The following is a 24378-nucleotide window of genomic DNA, read 5'->3' as shown; positions in this document are numbered from 1 at the left end:
GCCCTAACGAAAATTCCGATTGCTTTCTCCTGATGCACGCAGTTCTTCATGCGCTGAGGATGTTAGGAGAGCGAGATAGCGTGTTAGGTCGGGAAAGATTCCAATAACCTGAGCCGGGCTTCTTGTAGGTGACCAAATCTGAGGAAACTGCTCACAGATTTGAAGTGTCACTAGAGGAGGGTTTGCGAATTAATTGATAAATCAAGCATTAACAAGTCACCAGGACCGGAGGGCATCACCCAAGGGTTTGAAAGACTAAAATGTGAAGTGTGAAACTCATCAACTTACTGGTTTGTATCCTGTCCTTTAGAATCGCTCTGCTAACCCAATGATGGAAGATAGCCTAATGTAACACCAGATATCCTTAAAAAGGGCTCTAGAGGTGACCGGAATTACAACAGAAATCTAACGTCAGTACCCGGGAAGATGACTTGAAACATAGTCAAGGGAATTAAAATTGTCTAGACACACAGCAAGAGAACACCTATATTGTTGGGAAAAAGTAACATGGTTTGCTGTAAGAGGGAAAATGCCTTCGTCTTACTGAATCTATTGGAGTTTACTTAAGCTGTTCAACAAAACATGCGGGACAAGGGGATTCAGAGACCATAGTGTTACTTAGATTTTCCAGAAAGCACTTTGAGAAGGTTCCACCCCTCACCATAAGGCTCTTACGTACATTAAGTTGTCATGGGATAAAAAGGAAGGTCCTTTTTCATGGATAATAAAACCCCATCCTGAAAAAGTTAAAAAGACACGGGAAATAAGCGCGGAACACACTCAAGCCCGGGAACCAAAGCCGGTGGAATTAAGTTGGTAAATTCCAGAAAAAAAAATTGGAGAGGCGAGGTAACTAGTGGTGGTTCCGCGAAGGTCTGTGCCATTAGGACCAATCGTACTTATTCAACTTATTCTTAAAATTGACTTCCTGGGAGAAAAGGGCAACATGGTAAAAAGGTGAAAGACGAGCGGTAACACCGCTTTTGCAGATGATACCATAAACCTGCTACATGATTAGACATCATAGTTCATTAGCCGCCCGTTGGAATGGGGACGCCAGGAGATCATAGTGTCCAACTACCGAGATGCTGCTAAAAGAAGGACCCAATCCAAATACCTAAAATGGCCCCTCTCAAGGATTGAGCTCACAACCTGGGATTTAGCAGGCCAAATGCTCAATAACCCTGAGCTGAAATCCCTCCCTGTTAAGATAGTTAAGCCCAAAGCAGACTGTGGACGAACTTCAAAAAGATCTCACAAAACTAGTGATTGGCGCAACAAAATGGTAAATGAATTAATGTGGATAAATGTAGAAGTAATGCACATTGGAAAAAATAACCTCAACTATACATACAATATGATGGGGGCTAATTTAGCTACAATAAATCAGGAAAAATCTCTTGAAGTCATCATGGATAGTTCTCTGAAGATGTCCACACAGTGTGCAGAGGCAGTCAAAAAAGCAAACAAGATGTTAGGACTCATTAAAAAGGGGATAGAGAATAAGCCGGAGAATATATTATTGCCCTTATGTAAATCGATGGTACACCCATATCTTGAATACTGCGTACAGCTGTGGTCTCCTCATCTCAAAAAAGATATACTGGCACTAGAAAAGGTTCAGAGAAGGGTAACTAAAATGATTACGGGTTTGGAATGGGTCCCATATGAGGAGAGATTAATACGACTGGGACTTTTCACCTTGGAAAAGAGGAGACAAGGGGGGATATGAAAGAGGTGTATAAATTCAGGAATAATGTGGAGAAAGTAGATAAGGAAAAGTTATTTACTTATTCCCATAATACAAGAACTAGGTGCCACCAAATGAAATTAATGGGCAGCAGGTTTAAAACAAATAAAAGGAGGTTCTTCTTCACGCAGCGCACAGTCAGCTTGCAGAACTCCTTGCCTGAGGAGGTTGTGAAGGCTAGGACTATAAAAGGGTTTAAAAGAGAACTGGATAAATTCATGGTGGTTAAGTCCATTAATGGCCATTAGCCAGGATGGGTAAGGAATGGTGTCCCTAGCCTCTGTTTGTCACAGGGCGGTGATGGATGGCAGGAGAGAGATCCCTTGATCATTACCTGTTAGGTTCACTCCCTCTGGGGCACCTGGCATTGGCCACTGTTGGTAGACAGGATACTGGTCTAGATGGACCATTGGTCTGACCCAGTACGGCCGTTCTTATGTTCTACTGACCAGCGTAAGGTCTTGAGAAGACATCTGCCATATGAAGGAATGAACCTACTAGCCAGAGGAAGAGACAGAAAGAGGAGGCTAGGGCCTCCACTGGTGAGGGCTGGGGCAAGGTCCAGCTGAGAAGCCTAGCTTCTTGCCACGAGCTGCTGGGGGAAGGGCAGAAGCTACTGGTCTTTCTACCCCAGTGCTTGGAGGCTCCATCTTTTAGATCAGCCTCTGCTCATACAATGTTTCTCATTGTGGGGGCTGGGCCGATAGTTCATGGGGGCACAGAGCAGAGAAGATCCATACTAACGGGATAGCTATGCCAATCCAGCTACACCCTCCCTCCTACATTGCACATCTATAAGTAACTCCAAGGAAGTCACTCACCTTCCCTGAGTACAGCCACCAATGCAGCAGGCTGTAACCACAGCGCACATGGACTGGCTGCCAACCCAGCCAGCAGCCTGCCTGCTGAGGTTCTCGCCGTTGCTCCCGCAGCTCTTAACTCAGCCTTCGCAGTGTGGGAGCAGGGGGAGGGAATGAGAAGTTAAATGCCCAACAGAATAATCAAGATGGGGGTGAGGAGAATCTGCAAGAAAGACAAACAAGGAGAATAAAATTGACTGCCTGAAGGAGAGAAACCAGAGAGAAACGGGAGGAAGGAGCCAAGCCAGAAGAGGCCATGCCAGCTGTTCCTGCATGGCACCAGGCGCCGGGAGCAGCACCCAGCCCTTCCCTGGGGCACCACCAAGGTCAGTCTGGAAGTTGCTGGGCTGGCAAGTGGCCTTCCCGTGCACAGCTCCTGCCTGCCCAGCTACTGCCTGGAACAAGAGGAGACTTCCCAGCCCCAGGGGCACCAGGCTGCAGCCCCCAGGCTGCTGGAGGGGGGTAGGAGCAGGAAGGCTTGCAGCTGCTCCAGCTTCTCCCCCCACCCAGCTCCAGGACCCACCTCCGTTCGCAAAGTGGTAGGAGAACCGGCCCCGACCCCCACACGAGCACAGCCTGCGGGCTCAGGCCACCGCCTCCTTTGAGGGGCGGGACCAGCAGAACAGCCCACAGCGCGAGGCCCCGCCCCTTTCCCCGGGAGTGGGCGGGACTACACCACTTGACAGGCAGGTAACTTTCCACCCTCGTCCACGTGGTCCTGCAAGCCACCGCCCCCTCCCGGCCGGATTCCAGCTCCTTGGTTCTGATTGGCTGAGGGATCATAGCGTCCTCGCCCATCTCCACAGCGATTGGTCGCTGTTGTACACCGGGCACGCCCCCTTCGGGCTCCAGCTCTTTGCTCTAACCCGGCTTGCAGAGCCCCCGGCAGACGGCTGGAGCGGGCAGGTACCGTCAGGCTGCTCACCATGATCCTGTGTGCCCCGAGTACGAAGCACTCCCGCGGAAACCAGTGTCAGCGGCTGCAGGGCCAGGTGAGCTCCAGTGCTCCCCCCGCCCCCGCGGAAACCAGTGCCAGCGGCTGCTGGGTTAGGCGAGCTCCAGTGCCCCCCCCCTCCCTGGAAACTAGTGCCAGAGGCTGCAGGGCCAGGTGAGCTCCAGTGCCCCCCCCCTCGGAAACTAGTGCCAGCGGCTGCAGGGCCAGGCGAGCTCCAGTGCCCCCCCCCCCTGGAAACTAGTGCCAGAGGCTGGAGGGTTAGGCGAGCTCCAGTGCCCCCCCTCCCTGGAAACTAGTGCAGCGGCTGCAGGGCCAGGCGAGCTCCAGTGCCCCCCCATGGAAACCAGTGCCAGAGGCTGCAGGGCCAGGTGAGCTCCAGTGCCCCCCCCCCCGGAAACTAGTGCCAGAGGCTGCAGGGTTAGGCGAGCTCCAGTGCCCCCCCCCTGGAAACTAGTGCCAGAGGCTGCAGGGCTAGGCGAGCTCCAGTGCCCCCCCCTGGAAACTAGTGCCAGAAAGCTGCAGGGCCAGGCGAGCTCCAGTGCCCCAGTGCTCCCCCTGCGGAAACTAGTGCCAGCGGCTGCAGGGCCAGGCGAGCTCCAGTGCCCCCAGTTCCGCCCCCGCGGAAACCAGTGCCACGGCTGCAGGGCCAGGCGAGCTCCAGTGCCTCCCCCCCGCGGAAACTAGTGCCAGAGGCTTCAGGGCCAGGCGAGCTCCAGCGCCCGCCCCCCCCCCCCGCGGTAACCAGTGCCACCGGCTGCAGGGCTAGTCGAGCTCCAGTGGCCCCCTCCCGGAAACCAGTGCCAGCGGCTACAGGGCCAGGTGGGGACGCGGGTGACCGTCCGTCCCAGTTCGGGGTCCCCCATCGCGCTGCACTCAGAGCTGTGTAGATCTTCCGGCCTCCGGGGGGCCCCGCCCCCTTCTCCCGCGCTAATCGGCCCCTGGGGAAGTTGGGACGGAGCCTGGACGCTGCCCGGGCGCCTGGCCCCGCAGTCCCAAGGCACCTTTCCTCGCCCGCACGGCTACACTCCGCAGCGAGCCCGCGCCGGGCGCACGAGCCGCCCCGTCCCGCCGGCAGGTGCCGGGGCAGGAGCATCTCCCGAGCCTGTGCAGGGTCTTTGTCCTGGGATGCTGATGCCTCGTCCTCCCCATCACTGCCAATCAAAGTTGTTTTTCTCCTTTCCTCCCGCACTGCTCCTGCTGCCCGCCGGGGGCGCTGCGCCGGCGCTGCGGCTGGAGAGACAATGGAGGGGGCCGGGCCGGGCCGGGCCGGGGGCTCTTGCAGGAGCAGAGGCTGGGGACGTGCTCGCTTCCCTGCGCTGCTCCAGGGGAGTCCCGGGGACTGACCCTAACGCAGGGCTGCCTTGCTGAAGCGTTCCCAGTGCCTGGCTCCCTGGAGTTCCCGCCAGCCTTCAGATTAAAGTGCGCCCGTCCCCCCCGGCAAATCTCCAGTGTCTCTACTGGACTTGCCATGATCCACGGAGCCTGCCCTGTTTCCTAGCTCTGACAGCAGCCCGCGTATGTGCTGTATCCTGGGGCTGTGCCTGTGCTGTGTCCTGCTGACCAAGCGGGCCCTGCAGTGCAATAGTCTAGAGCCAGACTCTGATGCTTCAGGCATGGTGAGTTTGAGTCCTGTGTCTTCGCCTCCCCCCCTGCTTACTTGTCAGTCAGCCTTCTCCCCAGTACCTTGGGGGCTGTCTTCTAGAGTTACTCCCTGACACTGGAAAGGCTCTATAGAGAGCCTGCAGCTACTGGTAGACTGAAATTGCTATGCATGGTTAATAGATTTGGGAATTTGGGATACCAAATAGCCAGGGAGAGAAGGGGGGAGAAGAGAGCCTCCAGAGCCACCTGTATGGCGTGGGGTTTCTGGAGTCCTGGGCAGTGGAATTCTCACTGGAGCCATGGGTGTAGAACACGCTCCATCCTGACATGCATTGATGGGTGGTTCAGTGTCTCCCTCTGCAGACAGTTATTTACTGCTCATCACCCCTGTGCTGGGTCCCCTGCTGAGGTGGGGTGTGACCTGTTGTGGACTCCCAAGAGGCCCACAGTACCTGAACAGAGCTTACAGGTTTTTACACAGCCAGGGTGCGCCCCACTCCTGGCAGTGTACCTGATGTGGGGAGAAGAGAACAAATCTCTTTTGCCCTTGCTTCCTATGCCTGCTTTTGGAAGTGACCCTGGGAAGATGGACATGAGTTGATTTAGGTTTCATTAATGTACAGTAACCAGGCTCCACAGGCTTCTTCAAATGGGAACTTGTGGGGAGTGTCTGAATAGCTCCGAGTGACTTCCAAACCCTCAAGGGCGGGCTGGGCACTTGCCTGAGTCCAGTGGGGGTCAGGAGCCAAGCCCAGAGGAGCAGAAAGCACAGACCCATAGAAAGCGAGCGAGAGCTGTTTGCTGCAGCATGTGCTGCTCTGCATGCTGCTTCTCTTGCTGACAGAATGACATCACTTGGCTTTAGGCTGAGCCAGAACTCAGATCTGGTTTTGGGAGCTCAGCCCTGGAGCTAGTGGGAAGGGACTAAAGGCAGCAATACAGGGGACAAGCTGCAAATGCAGTGCTTGGGATTATGGCCTCTGAGCCTGGGAAGTGGGGCCACAGCATTGTCACCAGCCTAAAAATGCACCAAAGCCAAGACTTTTGTGCCACTGCCAGAGCTAACAAATGCCCTTAAGAAAGGGGAAGTTGGGAGGTGGAGAGGGAAAGGCCCACCTTGCGGTGTAGAGCTGGGTAATTTTGCACTGCTGCTCCTCTCTGTACAGAGAGCTGCTAGGCAGTGAAGGAGAACAGGAGCTTCCCAAAGAACTGCAGTAAAAGCCATTTAAGATTTCAAATAGTGTATTGAATCAGGAGAGCCTTGGCATGTACGCCTTACACCAGAACACTTGCACATCCTCCCCAGGGCTGGGGAGACTCTTCAAGCTGCTGCTGCTGTCATCAAACCCTGCTGCATCCCCGAATTGCCATCCTCCCGGCACCTTCAGGGTGGGACCGGCACTGCCAAGGGACACTGACTCCTGGAAGATTGAAAAGCCTCTAGGTCACTGTTTAAATGTATCTAGTCTTACTGTATTGATGGCTGAGGAACTCAAGGCTGTCTGCACTGAGCATTGTTGCTATCCTATGGGAATCCCATTGCTCATGAGCCCCTCTTCTAGTCTGTGTGGTAGATGTTCTGAAAAGTCTCTCTTCTGCCTCTCTGTTTTGGAGCTGTGAGCTGGGAAGGTGGCTGGCTTGACTCTCCCTTGCATGCATCCTGTTCATAGAGGATTGGTCAGTGCTGCTTGGCTCAGCTGTTGATTGGCCGACCTCCCCTAGCGTGGAACAGGAAAGCCTGGTTGCATTGTGCATTTCCATGTTGGTCAGCACCTGCGTTGGCAGGACTCTGGCCCCAGGAAGTTTAAACCATTGGAACAGAGGGCAGAGATGTGGTGAATTCAGATGAAGTGGCATCTGGGAACTGTACAAAACTCAGCTCCTGTCCTGAGGAGCTTACAGTCTATAAAACTGGAAACCGGCTGGCATTCAGAGCTGCGTGCTCTAGCTGGGAGGAGAATGTCAATTAGCATTCAGCCTTTGAACCAATGTGAATACCCCAGTGAGACCCTCAGGCTCTTGGATCAGGCACTTGTCAGCCTATCAAAGGGGAGTACGATTTTTGGACTGTTCTCTGTTCTGGCTTTGGCAAAAGATGTCTTCTGGGAATGTCAGGGCAGGTGCCCTTGGGCAGGATTGCAAGCTTCCTACCTTTTATTTTTCCTGCGTCCCAGGTGTGCTTGCTTGCAACCTGGCCTGAGGAGCTAACATTAAATTTATTCAGAGCACAGCTGGAGGTAACCAACCCAGAAAGTTCACACAGCCACCACTATGTGCACATCTTGGTGGTTCCACCTTGGATTCTGCGTTTTACAAGAATGTAATGGGTAAGGTTGGCTAATGAATGAGCTCCGAGGAGGGTGGCCATGGGATTGGGAGGATGTTTCCCATGTAGGGCGCAGCATGAGAAAAGGCAGAGTTTGACCTTAGTCCCTGAATCGGGAAGGTAGCAGCCACGGCAAAGACAAAGGTGGGGTGGAGTTGTGCAGGTCCCTGAAGGTGGGAATGGGGAGTTGAAATGTGACACAGATGGTGAAGTGAATCCAAGGTAGGAGTCTGGGGAGAGAACTCCAGCTGGGCTGCCGATGTGAGACTCAGGGAAAGCTGCAGTAGCTGGATGGGACAGGGTTTGGGAGCGAGGATAGAGAGGTAAGAGATGGATTTTGGAGCTGATGGGGAGAATCCACTGAAAGCATGAGTGAGAGTCTGGGACACGCTGACAGTGCTGTTGCGGGGGGAGGGTATAAGGAGCTCTTGTTTCTCTGTGGAGTATGAGCTGGTGCTGTGAGAAGGCCATTTGCAGAGACCATCTCAAGTCCAGACTTGCACAGAGGGGCTGGACCGGATTAGAGAGTGAAACAGAAGCCGGAGAATGAATGAGGTATCCTGGAAGAGGGGATGAGGAAGGCCCCATTGAAGAGGGTTGGGACACTGGAGTATCCTGGGAAGGATGCACAACAAGGCATCTAACTTGCCTTTATGTGCGGGTATGGGTGTTAGGATCCCAGGCTGAAAGCAGTTTCCTTCTGCATCCAGTAGAAGCAGAGGGAGTAGGGAAGGGATAAGTGTCCCTCTGTCACATCTGCCCATGTGCTTGGGAGTGTTTTAGTCTGCGAAGCCCCAAAATGACCCAATGAGAGAGACTGCTGGTTCCTGTGGTTGGGCCTGTGTTTGTACTTTGAGGGGTTGACATTGTATGCTGCAAAATCCTCTGCCCAGAAAAGGGGGGGAATGCAAAGGCAGAATAGTAAAAGATTTTAATGGCAACCACTTTCTGATTGTGTCAGACTGGCTTCATTTACAAGCCCCAGGGCTACTTCCTAAAACACCACCCAGGCCAGCTTCACAGACAATCCAGGCAGCTTCTCCTGCCTCTTGCAGGATCACAAGAAACCGGTATTGGCACTGATGGGTAACACAGAATAGAATCTGGCTTCCCCTCCTGCAGCACCACTGACTTCTGCATTTCTAAAAGAAGCAAAAACGTGTTTACTGACAGGTTGTGTTTTTTGGAGTGTGGGAGGACCTGGAGATGTGCCAGGAGAAGGCATGTTGAGCAAACTGAGGGTATTTCTGCTTACTCACTTTTCTGATCATTACTGTCTTCGAATAGCCTCTCAAAAGTCCCACTGTTAAAAGCGAAGCCTGTTTTGTGGCTCTAGGGCAAACTGAATTGAAGCTCCAGCAGTGACTAGATTTCTTCCAATGCACAGGCAACAGTGGGCTCCAAAGCTGCACATGCACTGCAGTGTCCCCTAGAATGAAATAATTTGCTGGGCCTGTGTTGTTGCCATTGTTCCCAGATCTAAGGGGCACAGAGATGCTGAGGGGGCTGCCGCACCACCTGGTGTACAGTGCTTTCCATCATATGCAGGATTTACAGTTTGGGTCAATGGCCTTCAGCGCCCCACTTTACACATTGTTCCAGCACCCCTGAAGGGGCACTGTGGACTTTTATAAGAGCAGTGATTAAAATTTGATGCACCTCTTTCCTCTGCCTCGAGCCTGGCCGCCACTGCAGTGGCTTGTGGGAATCCCTGCTGCAGGGGACCCCAAGTCACTGAGGCAGGGTTACGGAGCAGGAGAGAGGCACTCCAAGAGCTCTTGGGAGTCATTGTGGAGAGTTCCCCAGCAGCTAGAAAGAAGTAAACGATGAGCGAAGAGCCCCCTTACTGCTTGCTTATTCTTTGATATCTAAGGGCTTGGCTACACTGGCACTTTACAGCGCTGCAACTTTCGCGCTCAGGGGTGTGAAAAAACACCCCCCTGAGCGCTGCAAGATACAGCGCTGTAAAGCCTCAGTGTAATCAGGGTGGCAGCGCTGCAAGCTACACCCGGAGAGGATGTGGTTTACGTGCAGCGCTGGGAGAGCTGGCGCTCCGACCACACCGTGGCTCTGAAATTTCAAGTGTAGCCATACCCTAATAAGCTCATGTGCCTCATCACCCCTGGGCTAGCTGCTCTGGAGAGCCCCTGAGATAGCAGCAAGGCCTGGTAGCCTGCAGCAGCAGCTGGAACAATAGGAGAATCGCAGCGATAGCTGGGGCAACTGCCCAATACTTTCCTAGGCCTTTGTGTGTGACAGGAAATTCCTGGTCCTCTGTTTGGATATCTTCCCCGGGGGATACAGCCATGGCTTGTCTCAGGTAGCTGCAGAGTTTCACAGGACTCTGAAAGAGTCAATGTATATTATTTGAGGCCTTCCTCCTCTAAGGAGGCAGAATTCCCCTTGTCTGGGGAGTGCGCGCACCCAGAAGACTCAGCACAGATTTCTGGCTTGTTCTCCCCTGCTGCACACTGACAAGATGAGCCAGGCACCTCTTTTATTTATATCCACTGGGGGCGGTTGTCCCCCCACAACCCTGCTACAGGCAATGGAGCAAAACTGGGCTCAGATGTTCTTGCAAATACCTTTGCAACTGGGTAGTGCTCGTTCTGCCCTCAAAGAGATTGAGCTTGTTGTCTCCTGTCCCCAAAAGGGCAGGACTGTGGCAGGATTATGGGCTTCACTGGGAGAAGGAGCTACAGCAAAGCCACAAATGAGTTTTCACGTAAGCTTTTGTCGCTATTAAGTCTTGCAATATTAACGTACAGATAAATGAGCTAATGGAAAGAGAGTTCAGTTGGGTGACTGGTTGCTGATGCAGTCTGGCTTTTCCATCCCTCAATATTGTTGTCACTCTAGCAGTTAAAAAATAACCTTCTAGATCACTTAGGAGCTACATTCCAAGCTTCTGGACAAGCACAGGTTTATAGATCTGGTGGCTGAAACAGTGGCTGCTGAAACTGGGTGAGAGTTAAGAGCGGGAAGGGAAAGCAAGGTGGAAGCTGGAATGACAGAATTTTTAAGGTCTTTAATCTCATTAGCCCCAGGGCTAAAAACACACAGGCTAGCTAGAAAATGGTCAGTATTCAGTGGCATGCTGGGTTCACTTCTAGCCCAGTGGTCCCTTGGTTAACTTCAGGCACTCGCTGCAGTATCGCTCTAAGAGCTCTGGCCTACCAACCCCAAACAGGGCTGACATATTGATCCCCTTTCCGTGGGGCCTGCAGCTGAGAATACCACTGACTATGGGCAGAAAAGCGCTTGCTGTCGGTACCTGCCCAGCAGTGCCAGTTTGCGACCGAAGAGCAGCTGCTGTCCCATGAGGTTTTAGCTGGCGTGGTGGGGGCAGTGAGAGAGTAGAATAAACTGCTTCAGGAAGATATTAGTGTAGCACCAGGATGGGGAGAGAACTAATTTGTCTGCTGTGCCCCTGTACTGGATGATACAGATAGGCCTGTCTTCTCCAGGCTAGTATCTACCTGGGATAGGTAACAAGCTTGTACTCTTGGTTTGCTGCAGCTGAGAGTGTGCTGCCTGGATTCCTGTATAGGACCCAGTCCTCTCACCTACAGGAGCCCTGACGCTCGGCACAAGCTGGAAACGTGACTCTGACCAACAGGTTAGAACCACTGCTTGGGCCTGTCTGCATTGCTCCTCCCTTGGCTGGGCTGGGACTGGCTCTGTAAGCAGAGGGGAACAAACCAATCCTCAGGTGGTCTTCATGCCAAACGACCTGTGAAGACCAGAGCGAGCTGGGGTGTGGGGCAAGGGCCTGCTTTCTTTCTCTAGCATGTACGTCCTCTGTTGCTTTCTGCTGTTCTGATCACACACCGTCCTTGTAAGGACCAGGAGCATGTATTGGCTTTCCTGAGGCTTCAGCTCTTGGCCAGAGAGAATAACTCCACGGTCTGCAGTGGCCTTGGTGGGCCAGGAGCTATCTGGAGCTGACCGGCACCATGGGCTGAGTGAGTGTGAGCTCACAGTTTTGTGGGAGAGGGCGGGGGAGAGAAGCATCTCAGTGTTGACCTCTTCACTGCATTAACTGTGGGTGTTGCTCTTGCCAAAAGAGCCAGCTCTCAGGCAGGGTCTGGTTGAGGATTGGCTTCCTCTTTGAACTCCCTAATGGGTCCTGTTGCTGCATGTAGCCAAGGGGGCTTGCAGAAGGGGGTGACTGGGGAAGGAGTGCTTCATTGCTAACTAAATAAGGCGAGAGGTTATGCCTGCCTTCAGACACCCACAGTTAAAGTAGTTGTGCCTCTCGCTTGTTGGGTTGAGTGACCATGGCGCCCAGATGCTATGGTAACAGGTACATAAAAAAGAAACCCTTAGTCAGAAGCACTTGCTGTAAGAGGATAATGGGGGTTCATGTGCATTGCCCTGTAGTCCCTGACCTTCTCCCGTACAATTGGACTTGTCACTGGAATGATACAACGAGGCACTGGCTTTTCTGCAAACTGCCTGTGGCCACGTTCCCCTGCAAGGAAGGGAAATCCTAGGACACCACTGTTTGTACTCTCAACTCGCTGCTCTGAGGAGGTATGGGCCTTCCTACCAGGGCTAGCTACTGGATATTCCCTGCCTCCAGCATTCTTCCCAAAAGGATGCAAAAGGAGCTGAGTCACTGCTTTTGAATGGGACTGTTGGCTGTACAGGTGCTCCCAGTCACCTGACACAGGCTGGAGGCCCAGAGGCACTAGCCATCCCTAGAAAGCCAGACCATCACAGGAGTGCTGCTTCCAAGATTTTGAGAGCAATTTCTGAGTAGGGATGAAGGCCTTGCGCACTGAAATGGAAAACCTCTACTGAATTCCTCTTGTTCCAGCCCCATGGGGCAGATGCAAGATTACTCCTATTCTCCAGAGCTTCAGCCACTATTCGAGCCCCAAGCAGTGGTGCTTCCAGCCCTTCCAGCGGGGAGACTGCTCCACACACTAACTGGACATGACCCAGGCAGCTTCCAGTTTAACAAGAGGGTAAAGTCATGCTTCTTACAAACAAGCTCCCCCCTTTGCAGCCGGTATCGGCCTCCTGTTTCAGCCTTGCTTGGATCGCCAAACCTGGCATGGCAGTCTCTAACCAGAGAAATGGCTGTGGTTCAAACTTCTGGCCTTCCCTTTAGTGGGCTTGGGTCGAGGGCCGTATAGGAAGAATCTGCCTCGAAACAAGGGAACCTCAGCTTCCCCCTTTGTGACATTTTCTGCTTCTCTCTCTTAGCCCTGGGGGTGCTTATGAGGGCCAATTGCTGCGATGCTGGGACTAGCACCATTTCAGCCCCTCTCAGCTCTCCAGCAGACTCCAAGCCCCCAGGTGAAAGCCAGCTCCTGCTGGAGTGGGCCCGCTCTAACACTGCGGCTCTGTCTCCCTCGGGTAGTGAAGATGACCAGTAGCGACCAAGAGCGACCACAGTTCCTGTTTGTGAAAGCGCTGGCCAGCCGGGGGCGCCTGGAGGCAGTGACACAACAGATGGGCTACCACCCGCAGTACCTGGACAGCTTCCTCAAGATGCAGCACTACCTGCTTCACATGGACGGCCCACTGCCATTTGCCTGCAGACACTACATCGCCATCATGGTACGTGCCAACCCTCACTTCTTGGAAAGCAGCTGAAGTAAAGGCCTCCTTCCTGGCCCTATGGCAACAACCTGCCAGGGCATCACGGTAGCCAGCCAGAGCACTCAGTCCTTAGCCTGGCTGGTGCCCAGTGTCTAGTGGCTGCCACGTCTCCACAGAAGGCTCAGTGATGGGGGAGGCAAGGGTGAGCTCTCCTCTCGGTCTGTGCTGTGCTGCCAGAGTCTGGGGTCACCTCTCCCTGCAGAAGGCCCCAGTTAGGTTCTGTGTCTTGCATCGCTCTGCAGGAGCTTTGATATCCTTTGTGGCTTGGCCCTAGGCAGGCTCCAAAGCTTCTCTTTGGGTGGGTGGCCTTGGACTTCATGCTCAGCTGGAGTCTTCAGATAGTTGCCTGTGCTGGTTATCTGGGTGGTGTCCCTGGCCCCATGGAGACTGCACTGTCCTCTGGAGAAGCTGCTAGGGCTGTGCTTCATGCACTCAGGGTCTGAGTTGATCTTGCAGGCAGCTGCTCGGCACCAGTGCTGGTATCTGGTGAATCTACACATGCTGCAGTTCCTGCGAGTCGGGGGAGATCCCCAGTGGCTGCGGGGCCTGGACTTCATCCCTCCCAAACTCCGCAATCTTAATGAGATCAACAAGATCCTGGCTCATCGGCCTTGGCTCATCAGCAAGGAACACATCGAGGTAACTGCACGTGGGACATGGATTTGAAGAGTCTGGATGTGGGCTGATGGGTGGAATGAGAAGGGAACATAGGGCTTAGAGCTCCCCGCTCCTTCCATCATGCACAGTCCCCTTGCAGATTCCTTCGAAAGGGGGCCTGGCATGAAGAAGGAGGAGACCTTGGGTGAATCACTTGATGGATGGGGCAGCCAGTAATCCAGTCTACAGATGCAGGCATTATATTTGAGGGGAGGGATAGCTCAGTGGTTTGAGCACTGGCCTGCTAAACCCAGAGTTGTGAGTTCAGCCCTTGAGGGGGCCATTTAGGGATCAGGGCAAAAATCTGTCTGGGGATTGGTCCTGCTTTGAGCAGGGGGTTGGACTAGATGACCTCCTGAGGTCCCTTCCAACCCTGATATTCTATGATAATGATACTTGAAGAGAAGGGAGTTACCTCACAAGTGGAGAACAGTGTTGACAGGGCCAGTTTGATCAGGGTGGATGAGGAGGTGTCAATTCCAGGAGAGGCCTACATCTGTAACTTTCACTCCATGCATCTGAAGAAGTGGGTTTTTTACCCATGAAAGCCTATACCCAAATAAATCTGTTAGTCTTTAAGGTGTCACCGGACTCCTTGTTGTTTTTGTGGATACAGACTAACCCGGCTACCCTCTGATACTAATAACCCAGTCTGTTTTCTTGCTGTGCTATCAGTCTCTGTCTGACCTACCCCACAGAAGCTGCTGAAGATCAGTGAGCAGAGCTGGTCTCTGGCAGAGCTGGTCCACGCTGTTGTCCTCGTGGCACATTACCATGCTCTCGCCAGCTTTGTCTTTGGTTGTGGCTGTGAGCAGGAGTGGCTGGATGGCAGGAGCATACTGAAGTCAACGTTGCCAGGAAACCAGTGTTTCTGTGAGTCCGCCAGTGGGAACAGCTGTAATCTGGAATTGCTGCGCATCAACCGCAAACGGGTGAGCCACCAAGGATTTAACTCTCCCAGTGGCCAGGGGGCCTGTCAAGGTATTTTTCCCCCAGTTTGAATTTTAGCGTCCAAAAGTGGGGACCTGCATGTACCCTTCTAAGCTTAATTCATAGCTTAGATCTGATAGCGCCGCCACCAGTCAAAATATAGTGTTTGGCACACTTTCTGTTCCCCCAAAACTTTCCCTGGGGAACCCAAGACCCAAACCCCTTGGGTCTTAAAACAAGGAGAAATAAACCATCCCCCTTCCTTTTCCCCTCCCTGGGCTACCCGAGAGACTACACTGATCCAAACTCCTTGGATCTTAAAACAGAGAGGAATTAACCTCCCCCCCCACCTTTTCCCCCCACCAATTCCTGGTGAGTTCAGACCCAATCCCCTTGGGTCTTAAATGAGGGGGGGAAAAAATCAATCAGGTTCTTAAAAAAGAAAGCTTTTAATTAAAGAAAGAAAAAGTAAAAATTAGCTCTGTAAAATTAGGATGGAAAAATGTTTACAGGGTATTCAGATCATATAGACTTAGAAGGACCCCCGCCCCCAGCCTGAAATTCAAGTTACAGCAAACAGAGGTAAAATCCTTCCAGCAAAATACACGTTCACAAGTTAAGAAAACAAACATAAGACTAATCTGCCTTTTCTAGCTAGTACTTACTATTTTGAACATGAGACTGTTTCAGAAAGATTGGAGAAAGACCTGGTTGCACGTCTGGCCCCTCTTAGCCCCAAGAGCGAACAACCAACAAAACAAACAGCACAAACAAAGACTTCCCTCCACCAAGATTTGAAAGTATCTTGTCCCCCCCCATTGGTCCTCTGGTCTGGTGTCAGCCAGGTTCACTGAGCTTCTTAACCCTTTACAGGTAAAGGAGACATTAACCCTTAGCATCTGTTTATGACAGGGCCAATGGAACGAGGACTGCTGGCTGATTAACAGTTGTGTATTGTCTTCTCATACAGTCTCTGGATTCCTGCGTAGAACTTGAATCACTCCGGGAACGTATCCAGAGGATCCACCTGGAGACTGAAGGCCGAGAGGAAATGAGGCCACCACCACAAGACAGAGAGGAAGGTAATCTAAAGGGGCAGGCTGGAGATCTGGCACCCCAGAGGTCTCTGCCAGGAGAACGGCAAGCCTCCAGTTTAGGCCTGTCCTGTAGAGGCTGCAGGTGCCACTCAGGATTCTCCTCTCTTTGTAGGACTAGAAAGATGTGCCACAAAGAATTACCTACAAGCTCCTTGAACTGTAGAGTATCTAGTGGGGGGCCACAGGAGTGTAGAATTGGGGGTTAGTGTCCTTAACACTGGTTAATCCACACCCTTCCAGATCATTGGAGAAGACTGATGTTTTCCAGGACTGTAGAGAGCAGGAAAAGCTGAGGAAACGACAAATATGGCTTTAGGGAACCTGAGAAATGATGCTGAAGAGACTTCTTTCCCCAAGGGAGGGAAGGGAAGTGCCATTGATTTGTCTATTTCAAAAGTGAAGAAAGCCCCAGGGAGTGTTGTAAGAATCAGTTTTGCCCTGGGAGAATGGTTTAGATGGGGTGTAACACTCATGAAATGTGTACCAGAGCACTTAGCTGGGATTGACTCTTTGCTGGCTCTGCAAGCTCAGAGAGGCAGTAATGCTGTGGGGAGTTGGGATTTCATGCCCCAGGAGATCTCTCTGGAGGGAGACCATGCCCCTTGCTGCTGGATGCTGCAGAGAAGCAACATAAACTTGTGGGAGATCTGTTCTAATCTCCCCTATGGGTGGTGGTGGGCTCTTTTTTTCCTCAGATTTTGATGGGGAAATCGTCAGAGCCACAGATCTCTCCTGCTACGTGCAGGACCCTAACTTTGGATACCAGGACTTTGCAAGGCGAGATGAAGAGCAGACCCAGATATTTAGAGTCCAGGTGAGTGTTTTGCTCTCTTTATGGGGTGACCCTGGAAGGCAGGAGCAGAGTCTGGGCCCAAGATCTTTGTTCCATGTCAACAGTAGGGTGAGAGAGAGTGCCATGCGGCTGCTCTAGGCTCACATGCCTGAGATTAAAACAGCAGCATCCATATGAGGCCATGAGAGAGATGTCGTGGTGCGGCATCACTCTGAAAAGTGACAGTCAAGATGCCCCATCTTACACGAAGCAGGTTGTGGAGGGAGATGAGTCAGAGCTACTGACCTTGGAGACTAATAAGTGTTCTGCTGTTGCAGATCCAGCACAGCTGTGTGGGAGGGAGCCAGATTCTGTTCAGCAACAGCTTTGCTGCCAAAGTTCCAACAGCAGGATCAGGTGTTCTCTTGCACCTGGACAACCCTACTAGAGGCAGATGTAACTGAGGGCAGGGTTTGGCTGCTGGCAAAGCAGGAAAACCTCTTGCTGTACTGATTGCAGCAAGAGCTTGTCCTGTCTGTGAGACATTGGACACAACGCTGCTTTCAGCCTCAGTGGCTTTTCTACTGGCTCATTTCATGAGGTTGCTGAGTTTCCCCCTCTGGCACTGAAGGAATCTTGCTCTGTTTGGCAGGATTACTCCTGGGAAGACCATGGATTCTCGCTGGTAAACAGACTCTACTCTGATGTTGGCCACCTCCTGGATGAGAAGTTCCGTACAGTTGACGGTCTCCAGAGCAATGCCATGGCCAAGCGGCAAGGCTGTGAATCTTCCGTCTTCAAACGGGGCATCTGGAACTATATCCACTGCATGTTCGGAATCAGGTATCCCAGCTCTACAGGGCAAGGGATCTCAGTGCAAGGCCTACATGGGGTTGTCACTGGAGAAAATCTAACTCCTAGCATATGTGTGATTTGTCCGGGAGAGGAGCTTGGCCTGAGAAAAGGGGACATTACAGCTATCTCTGTGCCCCAACCTTGTAGACTGGTTAAGAGAATCCATGAGGAATTAAGCAGGGATAGGTTGACATGAGCCTTCAAACCTGGCTGAGCTTTTGGATGACAAGGTTGCCCATGGTGCTCCCCCAGCCCCTTCTCGGGATGTCTTGTGGGAGTGGCTCAGGTATGGCTTACGCAGCAGTGGAATTGTTTTGCTATGCCCTCCCACTTCTTACTGGCTGTAAGAGTGAGCAATGGGGGGGAGGGGGAGAAGGAGAGAAGCAAGTGGGGAGAAGGAGTGACATGGGGATGGGGCCATGTTTTGGGCACCAGTGGCCCCCCCAACTTTTAGGAAGCGTCCATTGCCCCTGAGCCAAGGTGTGTGTCAGCTGCTGCCACTCCTGTATGTAAGCCTAGTGCCTCCAGATAAGTGAGCAGCAGCGGCCTAATACAAGTGGTCACTCCAGCTCCTCTGGCTGCTATCTTGCTCCTGGAGAAGGTTGTGGCAGGTGGGCATGTGGAAGCTGGTTCTCACATGTGCCCTGGAACTCTTCCCACAGGTACGACGACTATGATTACGCAGAAGTGAATCACTTTCTGGAGCGTATGCTCAAGGTTTACATTAAAACTGTGACTTGTTACCCAGAGAAGACTAACCCAGAAATGTTCAGCCAGTTCTGGAAGCAGTTCAAGCACAGTGAAAAGGTACAGGGGCTCAGAGGAGAACATGGCGCATCTAATATCTCCATGTAGTCTATTTGGCCAGTTTTTAGAGCCAGCAGTGCTTCAAGGAAAGCTTGTGCAGCTGTTGGGTTGAGCCCAAAGGTGGGAGGGGACCTGAGCCTGGCACACAAGGTCCTTCCTTCTAACCAGAGAGGTGTCAGGGCGGATCCAGAGAACACGGGACTGGGTGCTCCTGTGGGGCTGGAACTGGGCATCAGGGAGTGAGGCGCTTGGAGGCCTCATCACTGAAGGAGCTGCAAGCAATCTTGAGGCACCAGTGCTCCGCTGCACTGTGACCTGTGCTGAGCTGCGCAGTGTTGAACAGCTGCAGTAACCCGGGAGAAGCAATGCCTCTGCATATGGTCCGTGTCTACCCTGCAGGGGAGAACTGTCCTCAGCACCAGTCTTGTTTGCAAGGCGCATGTGAGGAGTAGCTGTTCTCCCACTGGAGTGAGTCTCTATGGGAGGCTCTGGCAGACAGGGCCCGCTAAGTACCGCATCCTCTAGAGCTGCTCCTGCAGAGATGATGACAGGCTGGGGGAGTCAGGGAACTTGTGGTCAAATAAAACCCCCAGGAACAGTTGAATCCACACAGCTATGAAGTCCATACAGGGCTTGGTCTGGATCTACTTGAATGTCCCTCCCTCTCACAGTTTCTCCATTGCAGGCAGCTCATAACCCTGCAGCATTAGCAGTTCTCTCGCATTGCAAGTCCATCCTCTCCACACAGGCTGACGGACTCCCTGCCCAGGCCAGAAGGAATCCATTAGCATTTAAACACTGGGCATGAAGGGCTCAGTGCCCTGGGGCTGCCCCTCTTTAGGCTTGCCCTGACAGTGGGGTCTGCAGATCACTGTGCTACACAAACTGCACCAAGCCTAAGCCCTTCTTTTGCTTCCTCAGGTCCATGTGAACCTTCTCATCCTGGAAGCCAGAATGCAAGCTGAGCTCCTGTATGCACTGCAAGCAATTACCCAGTATATGATCTCCTAGAGAGCAGGGATGGCTGGGTTATGGCAGGGGCAGCACGGGCATCCCTGCCTTTCCATGGACTCCATACTTGAACCATTGGGCTGGAACTGGCTGCGATGGGTTTCTCTAATGTACTTGACTGTTCTATGGGGCACGATGAGTGACCTTGTTATGTGCAATTACCAAGCTGTGAGGCAACTCCATGCTGCTGTGATGTCAGTGTGAAGCTGGAGACTCGAATGTGTCCATGGCAGACTCCCAAAGACATGGGACAGGGAGGAAAGGACGGGCAGGGAGAGGGCATGTCTCTCTTTAAACAGATGGGCTCTAACCATCCACAGTGGAAGCCCCTTCACCCAGGCGGCACAGGGAGCCTGTCCATGGGGGCAGCCCAGTGCTGGATCCTGTGTGCGTTCCAGCCCTAGGGCAGAGCTGCAAGCTTGCTTCCTTTCCAGCACTGCAGCATCACCACACTGGGCATGGCTGGCTGTTCAGACGCAGCGGCTGTGGGGTGATGAAGCTTGCTGTGGAGCATCACAATCAGTAGGGTGGCTTGTGGGTGTGTGCTGAAACTCCTTTAGTCAGAAGAGCAGAAAGGAGGAGCACTGGTTATGACCCACATTCTCAGAGATGAGCATATCCTCCCCCTCCCCAGCACAGTACTGGAGGGAAACCAGCCTCCTGCATACGCTTCTGGCCATGCCTGCCAGCCTCCTGGTGGCACCATGCTGAGTATATGTCAAGGTGTGGCACTCCAGAGGAGGTGCAATGATCAACATGCTGTATTCTCCCAGTGCCAGGAACAGGCTGTTTTCCTCCAGCTCCTGGAGGTGGCTGCTAGGAATGTTTCACTTCTGTGGAGCTGGGTTCTTGGACCTGCATCTCACCCTCGGGGGGTCTCCTATCGAGCCCCCCCTTTCTACAGAAAGCACAGGGGGGCCTTTGTACCCAAACATGAGCTGGGTCCTAGCCAAGGCTCCACTAGCCTTGGGATGGGTCACTTGCTGCTCAGTATTGCCATGTGGGCCATGGGCCTGTTCACTGAGAGGCCAGGTCAACTGAAACTGCCTCAGTCATCTCCTGTTATTGGGACGGCAGCCCCAGGACTGGAGCAGCTCCTGACTGACCAGCCTCCATCCACCAGCTATGACCCACGCGCAGGCCTGCACCTCATTCTCTTTGCCATGGGCAGGATCCACATGCTTCAGTGCTCTTCGTGACCCCAGGAGGGACTGAGGAGTAACAACCTGCCCTACCCTTGTTCCCGCTCTGGCTGGAGGAGCGCATGCTGTGCTGCACCCCCAGCCGTGGCTCAGTGGCTGACCCAGCTTCAGAGGGAGATTCAGGTAAGGGCTGTGTACAGAGGCCCCTTCTCCAAAGAGCTTTTTGGGGCATGAGGACACAGCTGGGACCTTCCTTGTAACTGGAGTCTGGAGGGTGAGTGTGAGGCACACTGCTTTGGTCAGCTTGGTTACTTGTGTGGAGAGAACCTTTGTGGAAGTTACAGAAAACGCCTATTTTTGCTATAAATATAATTATGTTTGACACAATCTGCATCTGGCTCATCTCTCTTCAGGGGAAGGGGAATTTCATGTGTCCTTGCTGGAGAGCCAGCCCTTGTACAAGTGTGCTGTAGTCCATCTGCTCTGCCTGCGGAGCTGGTGGCAGGCAGGGCCGAGCTGCACTGCCATAGCTTGTGCAGGCTTTCTACAGCAAGTCTGGTCATCTGTGTGCTGTGGTGCCTGTGTTCCTGAAGTCTCCTGGCTTTGCCTGAGCCCATGGAGATGCAGCAGTGCTGTATGGGCTCCCTGGCTGGTCAGACTGAGGGTAATCCTCTTTTCCCTCTGGTGCCCTTTGGCACCATGGCCATAGGAGCCGATGAACTGTCCCTCCTCGTAAAGGAGACTGCTAGCCGTGCTGCTTTGGCCAAGCCCCATCTCCTCTCTCCCGCAGCAGCACTTTTTCTCTTGCTGTTCAAAACAGCTCTGGCATCTTGCAGCACTCTGCTCAACAGCACCCAGGGAGCGTGACTGAATGGGAAAAGGGTTAACTGAACCTAGAGGACTTCACTGCAAGAAGGGAGCAATACTGCCACAGCTGTGGGGGTGGGGCAGGGAGGGGTTGGGTCGCCTTAACCTTCCCTCCCACCACAGGTTGTAGGACAGGAGTGAATTTAAGGCTTCACTCCGGCCAGGGCAGTTGCCTTCAAAGAAGGTGGGTGGGCAAGTGAGTTGTTCTGGATCCCTGGAACAGCACGAGCCTGGCAAACGTTTCAGCAGGAGGCTTTCTGACCAAAGCCATGCAGGGGCTGATGACAATGTGGAAGCAGCTGTTCCCTTCCTATGCTGATTATCTACACTTTGGGCCAAACAAACTGTAAGATGTAAACCAAGTAGATCCCACTGGATTTTATCACTTCTGAATGGAACTGGGAGAGGGGGTTTGCTTTTTTTTGGCAGTGTATTTGCTGAAAAAGGGAAGTTTTGGTCAACCTTAAACTATTTGTAAATATGTCTAATTTGCCTAATAGTTTTGACTGAAGTGGAAAAACTCAATGTTTCTGGAAATTTCAGCTCTGCACAGTAGCTGCCCAAAAGGCTAACAGTGTTAGGGCCTATTCGGAAAGGGATAGAAATACATGGTGCACCCACACCTTGAATAATCTGCCCAGGTCTGGTTGCCCCATCTCTGAAAAGGTACAGAGAAGGGCAACAAAGATGATCAAGAGTATGGAAAGGCTTCCCTGTGAGGAGAGACAATGACTAGGTCAGTTCAGCTTAGAAAAGAGATTAAGGGATGTGTATAATACAGATGTGTAATACAAATGACTGGAGAAGTTTTATTTACCCTCTTCCACCATACAAAAACTAGGGGTCACCCAATTTAATAGGCAGCAGCCTTAATGCAACCATGAGGCAGTACATTTAGACACCACGTACACTTAATCTGTGGAACCCATTGACAAGGGATGTTGTGATGGCCAAAAGTATTAACTGGGATAAAAATAAGTTCATGGAAGATAAATCCAGCAATGGCTATGGACCAATACAGGCAGAGGTGTGACCCTAAACCTCTTGACTGCCAGGAGCCGAGAGGAGAAAACTGGTGGCTCATTCCCATTGCCCTCTTCAGTGCATTCCCGCTGAAGGCCTGGTACTGGCTCCTGTCAGACAGAACCCCCAATGGACCATTGGTTTAACCCAGCATGGCCATTCTCATGTTGGTGTTTCAGTAACATCTACTTCAATTTGCCCTAAAACTTAAAATGCAGGCATTTCTCAGAGAAACAATGCTGGAGCTCTTATCACCTTTAACTCAGAGGTGGGGGTTCATGCTGGCAATTCATAATAGTCATTAGGCAGAAGAGTGCGTGATGTAGCCTAGAGGGTAGGGCACTCATCTAGGAACTGGGAGATTCAAGTTCAAAGTAGCATTACATTGTTTCATCAGGCTAGACTGAGAGATACCCCGGGGGTTGGTGCTAAGCCACTCCCACAATGCAGAAGTCCCAAGTTCAAATGCCTTGTGTACATTAGCCAGAAAGTAAAATTGACCCGGGGACTTCTGCAGCCTAGGACCGTAGAAGAACCTTGGTTGTAAGAGAGGTCCTCTTCTCTCCCTCCCGCCCCATATCATGGTTTTGTGAATCTAGTCCTTTGCTGATAATACATGAAATCAACATGAAAAGTTTCAGGTTGAAACAAATGTTTCATTTAGGAGTAGGTTAGCTAAATGTCTATCAGGGATAGTCTAGACAGTATTTGGTCCTGCCATGAGGGCAGGGGACTGGACTCGATGACCTCTCGAGGTCTCTTCCAGTCCTAGAATCTATGTTGACCCACCTCTAAATTTTGACATTTTATTTTCTGCAAGTTTCTGAAAAATTGCCATTTTAGTCTGAGATGAATTTTTTTTCTCATTACTAGTGGAGGGGGGAAAAATACACATCTCTACTTCTGGCTCTGGAGCTACAATTAACAAATCAAACTTCTGTGGGACTCAACTGGTTACTAAAGCTGTGCCTACACTGCCACTTCCAGCACTAAAACTTTAGTTGTTCAGGGGTGTGAAAAAACACCCCTCTGAGTGACAAAAGGTTTAGCACTGAAAAGCACCAGTATAGACAGCACTTGTGCTCCCGGCAATAAAGCTACTGCTGCTTGTGCAGGGTGGTTTGTTTGTTTTTTTTTAAATCGGTGGGAGAGCTCTCCCCCAGCGATAAAGTGTGTCTACACTGCCCACGTCACAGCATGGCCACAGCAGCGCTGCAACATGGGGAGGGTAGATGTACCCTAAGTGGCTCCGGCAGTATTTTAAATGCCCGAGAACTCAGCTTAGCCTGGTTTTTCATTCATCATGAGGTGCTCAGAGGCTTGAAGATATTAGCATAGTTACCATCACAGCAAGGGATGAGCAATGTCTCTACTTACACCCCACTAACAGTGGCCCTCCTGTTAGAGGGAAGGCAAAGCTCCACCATGTTTCTATTGCACTATAGGATTACAAGAGGCTGGGGCAACCTTCCCTGCTTCCAAGGGCCTGACTCAATCTCTCTCCTAACCTTGTATTCAGATTCTCTCATTTGAAGGGGAAAAAGTTGAAGATAATGCTTGTACTTTCCTTGAACCAGCAATTGTGGATTTAATCCGAGCCGCACCAGGAAGTGTTCTAAGCCACATGCTGACCACTGATTAAACAGCAAGTGCTTGAGTCCCACTTCTGTCCCCTCCTCTAGCAGATGTGAAGAACAGTAGCTCCTCTTAACTAAGAGAGTCTGACAGGGACAGGTGAGCAAAGCCCACAGGTAAGTGGGGAACAGGAAGACCTGGGAGATGGGTCAGAAACAAGAGGGAGTGTAGGCTATAATGGCAGAGAGAAAGGAGGGTCAGGGCAAAACTGGGAGGCAAGATCAAACCAGTATCTTAGATGCCTACATACAAATGCGAGAAGTATGGGTAATAAGCAGGAAGAACTGGAAGTGCTAATAAATAAATACAACTATGACATTGTTGGCATCACTGAAACTTGGTGGGATAATACACATGATTGGAATGTTGGTGTGGATGGGTATAGTTTGCTCAGGAAGGATAGACAGGGGAAAAAGGGAGGAGGTGTTGCCTTATATATTAAAAATGTACACACTTGGACTGAGGTGGAGATGGAC

At 52.0% G+C, this 24378-nt stretch overlaps 1 protein-coding gene and 1 long non-coding RNA gene across 2 annotated transcripts in view; one reads left to right on the top strand and one right to left on the bottom strand.

The window, feature by feature from the left end:
- Positions 1-3012, bottom strand: part of LOC116833383 (uncharacterized) — a 47441-nt gene extending 44429 nt beyond the window's left edge. The window contains exon 1 of the long non-coding RNA XR_012656425.1: positions 2572-3012. This is a non-coding gene — a long non-coding RNA (uncharacterized LOC116833383). The remainder of the gene's footprint in view (positions 1-2571) is intronic.
- Positions 3013-3501: 489 nt separating this feature from the next.
- On the top strand, positions 3502-20764 carry LOC116822920 (sestrin-3-like). The gene is made up of 9 exons (XM_075068921.1): positions 3502-3602; positions 12865-13064; positions 13563-13745; positions 14462-14695; positions 15664-15775; positions 16486-16604; positions 17215-17405; positions 18080-18224; positions 19146-20764. Exons 2-9 carry the CDS (start codon positions 12870-12872, stop codon positions 19233-19235), a joined length of 1269 nt encoding a protein of 422 aa, XP_074925022.1. The 5' UTR covers positions 3502-3602; positions 12865-12869; the 3' UTR covers positions 19236-20764.
- Positions 20765-24378: the final 3614 nt, after the last annotated feature.

Source organism: Chelonoidis abingdonii, chromosome 8, assembly GCF_003597395.2.
Source record: "Chelonoidis abingdonii isolate Lonesome George chromosome 8, CheloAbing_2.0, whole genome shotgun sequence".
In the NCBI taxonomy this organism is placed as follows: domain Eukaryota; kingdom Metazoa; phylum Chordata; order Testudines; family Testudinidae; genus Chelonoidis; species Chelonoidis abingdonii.
Note: the sequence above shows the minus strand (reverse complement) of the source record. Positions and strands in the feature narration are given on the sequence as shown.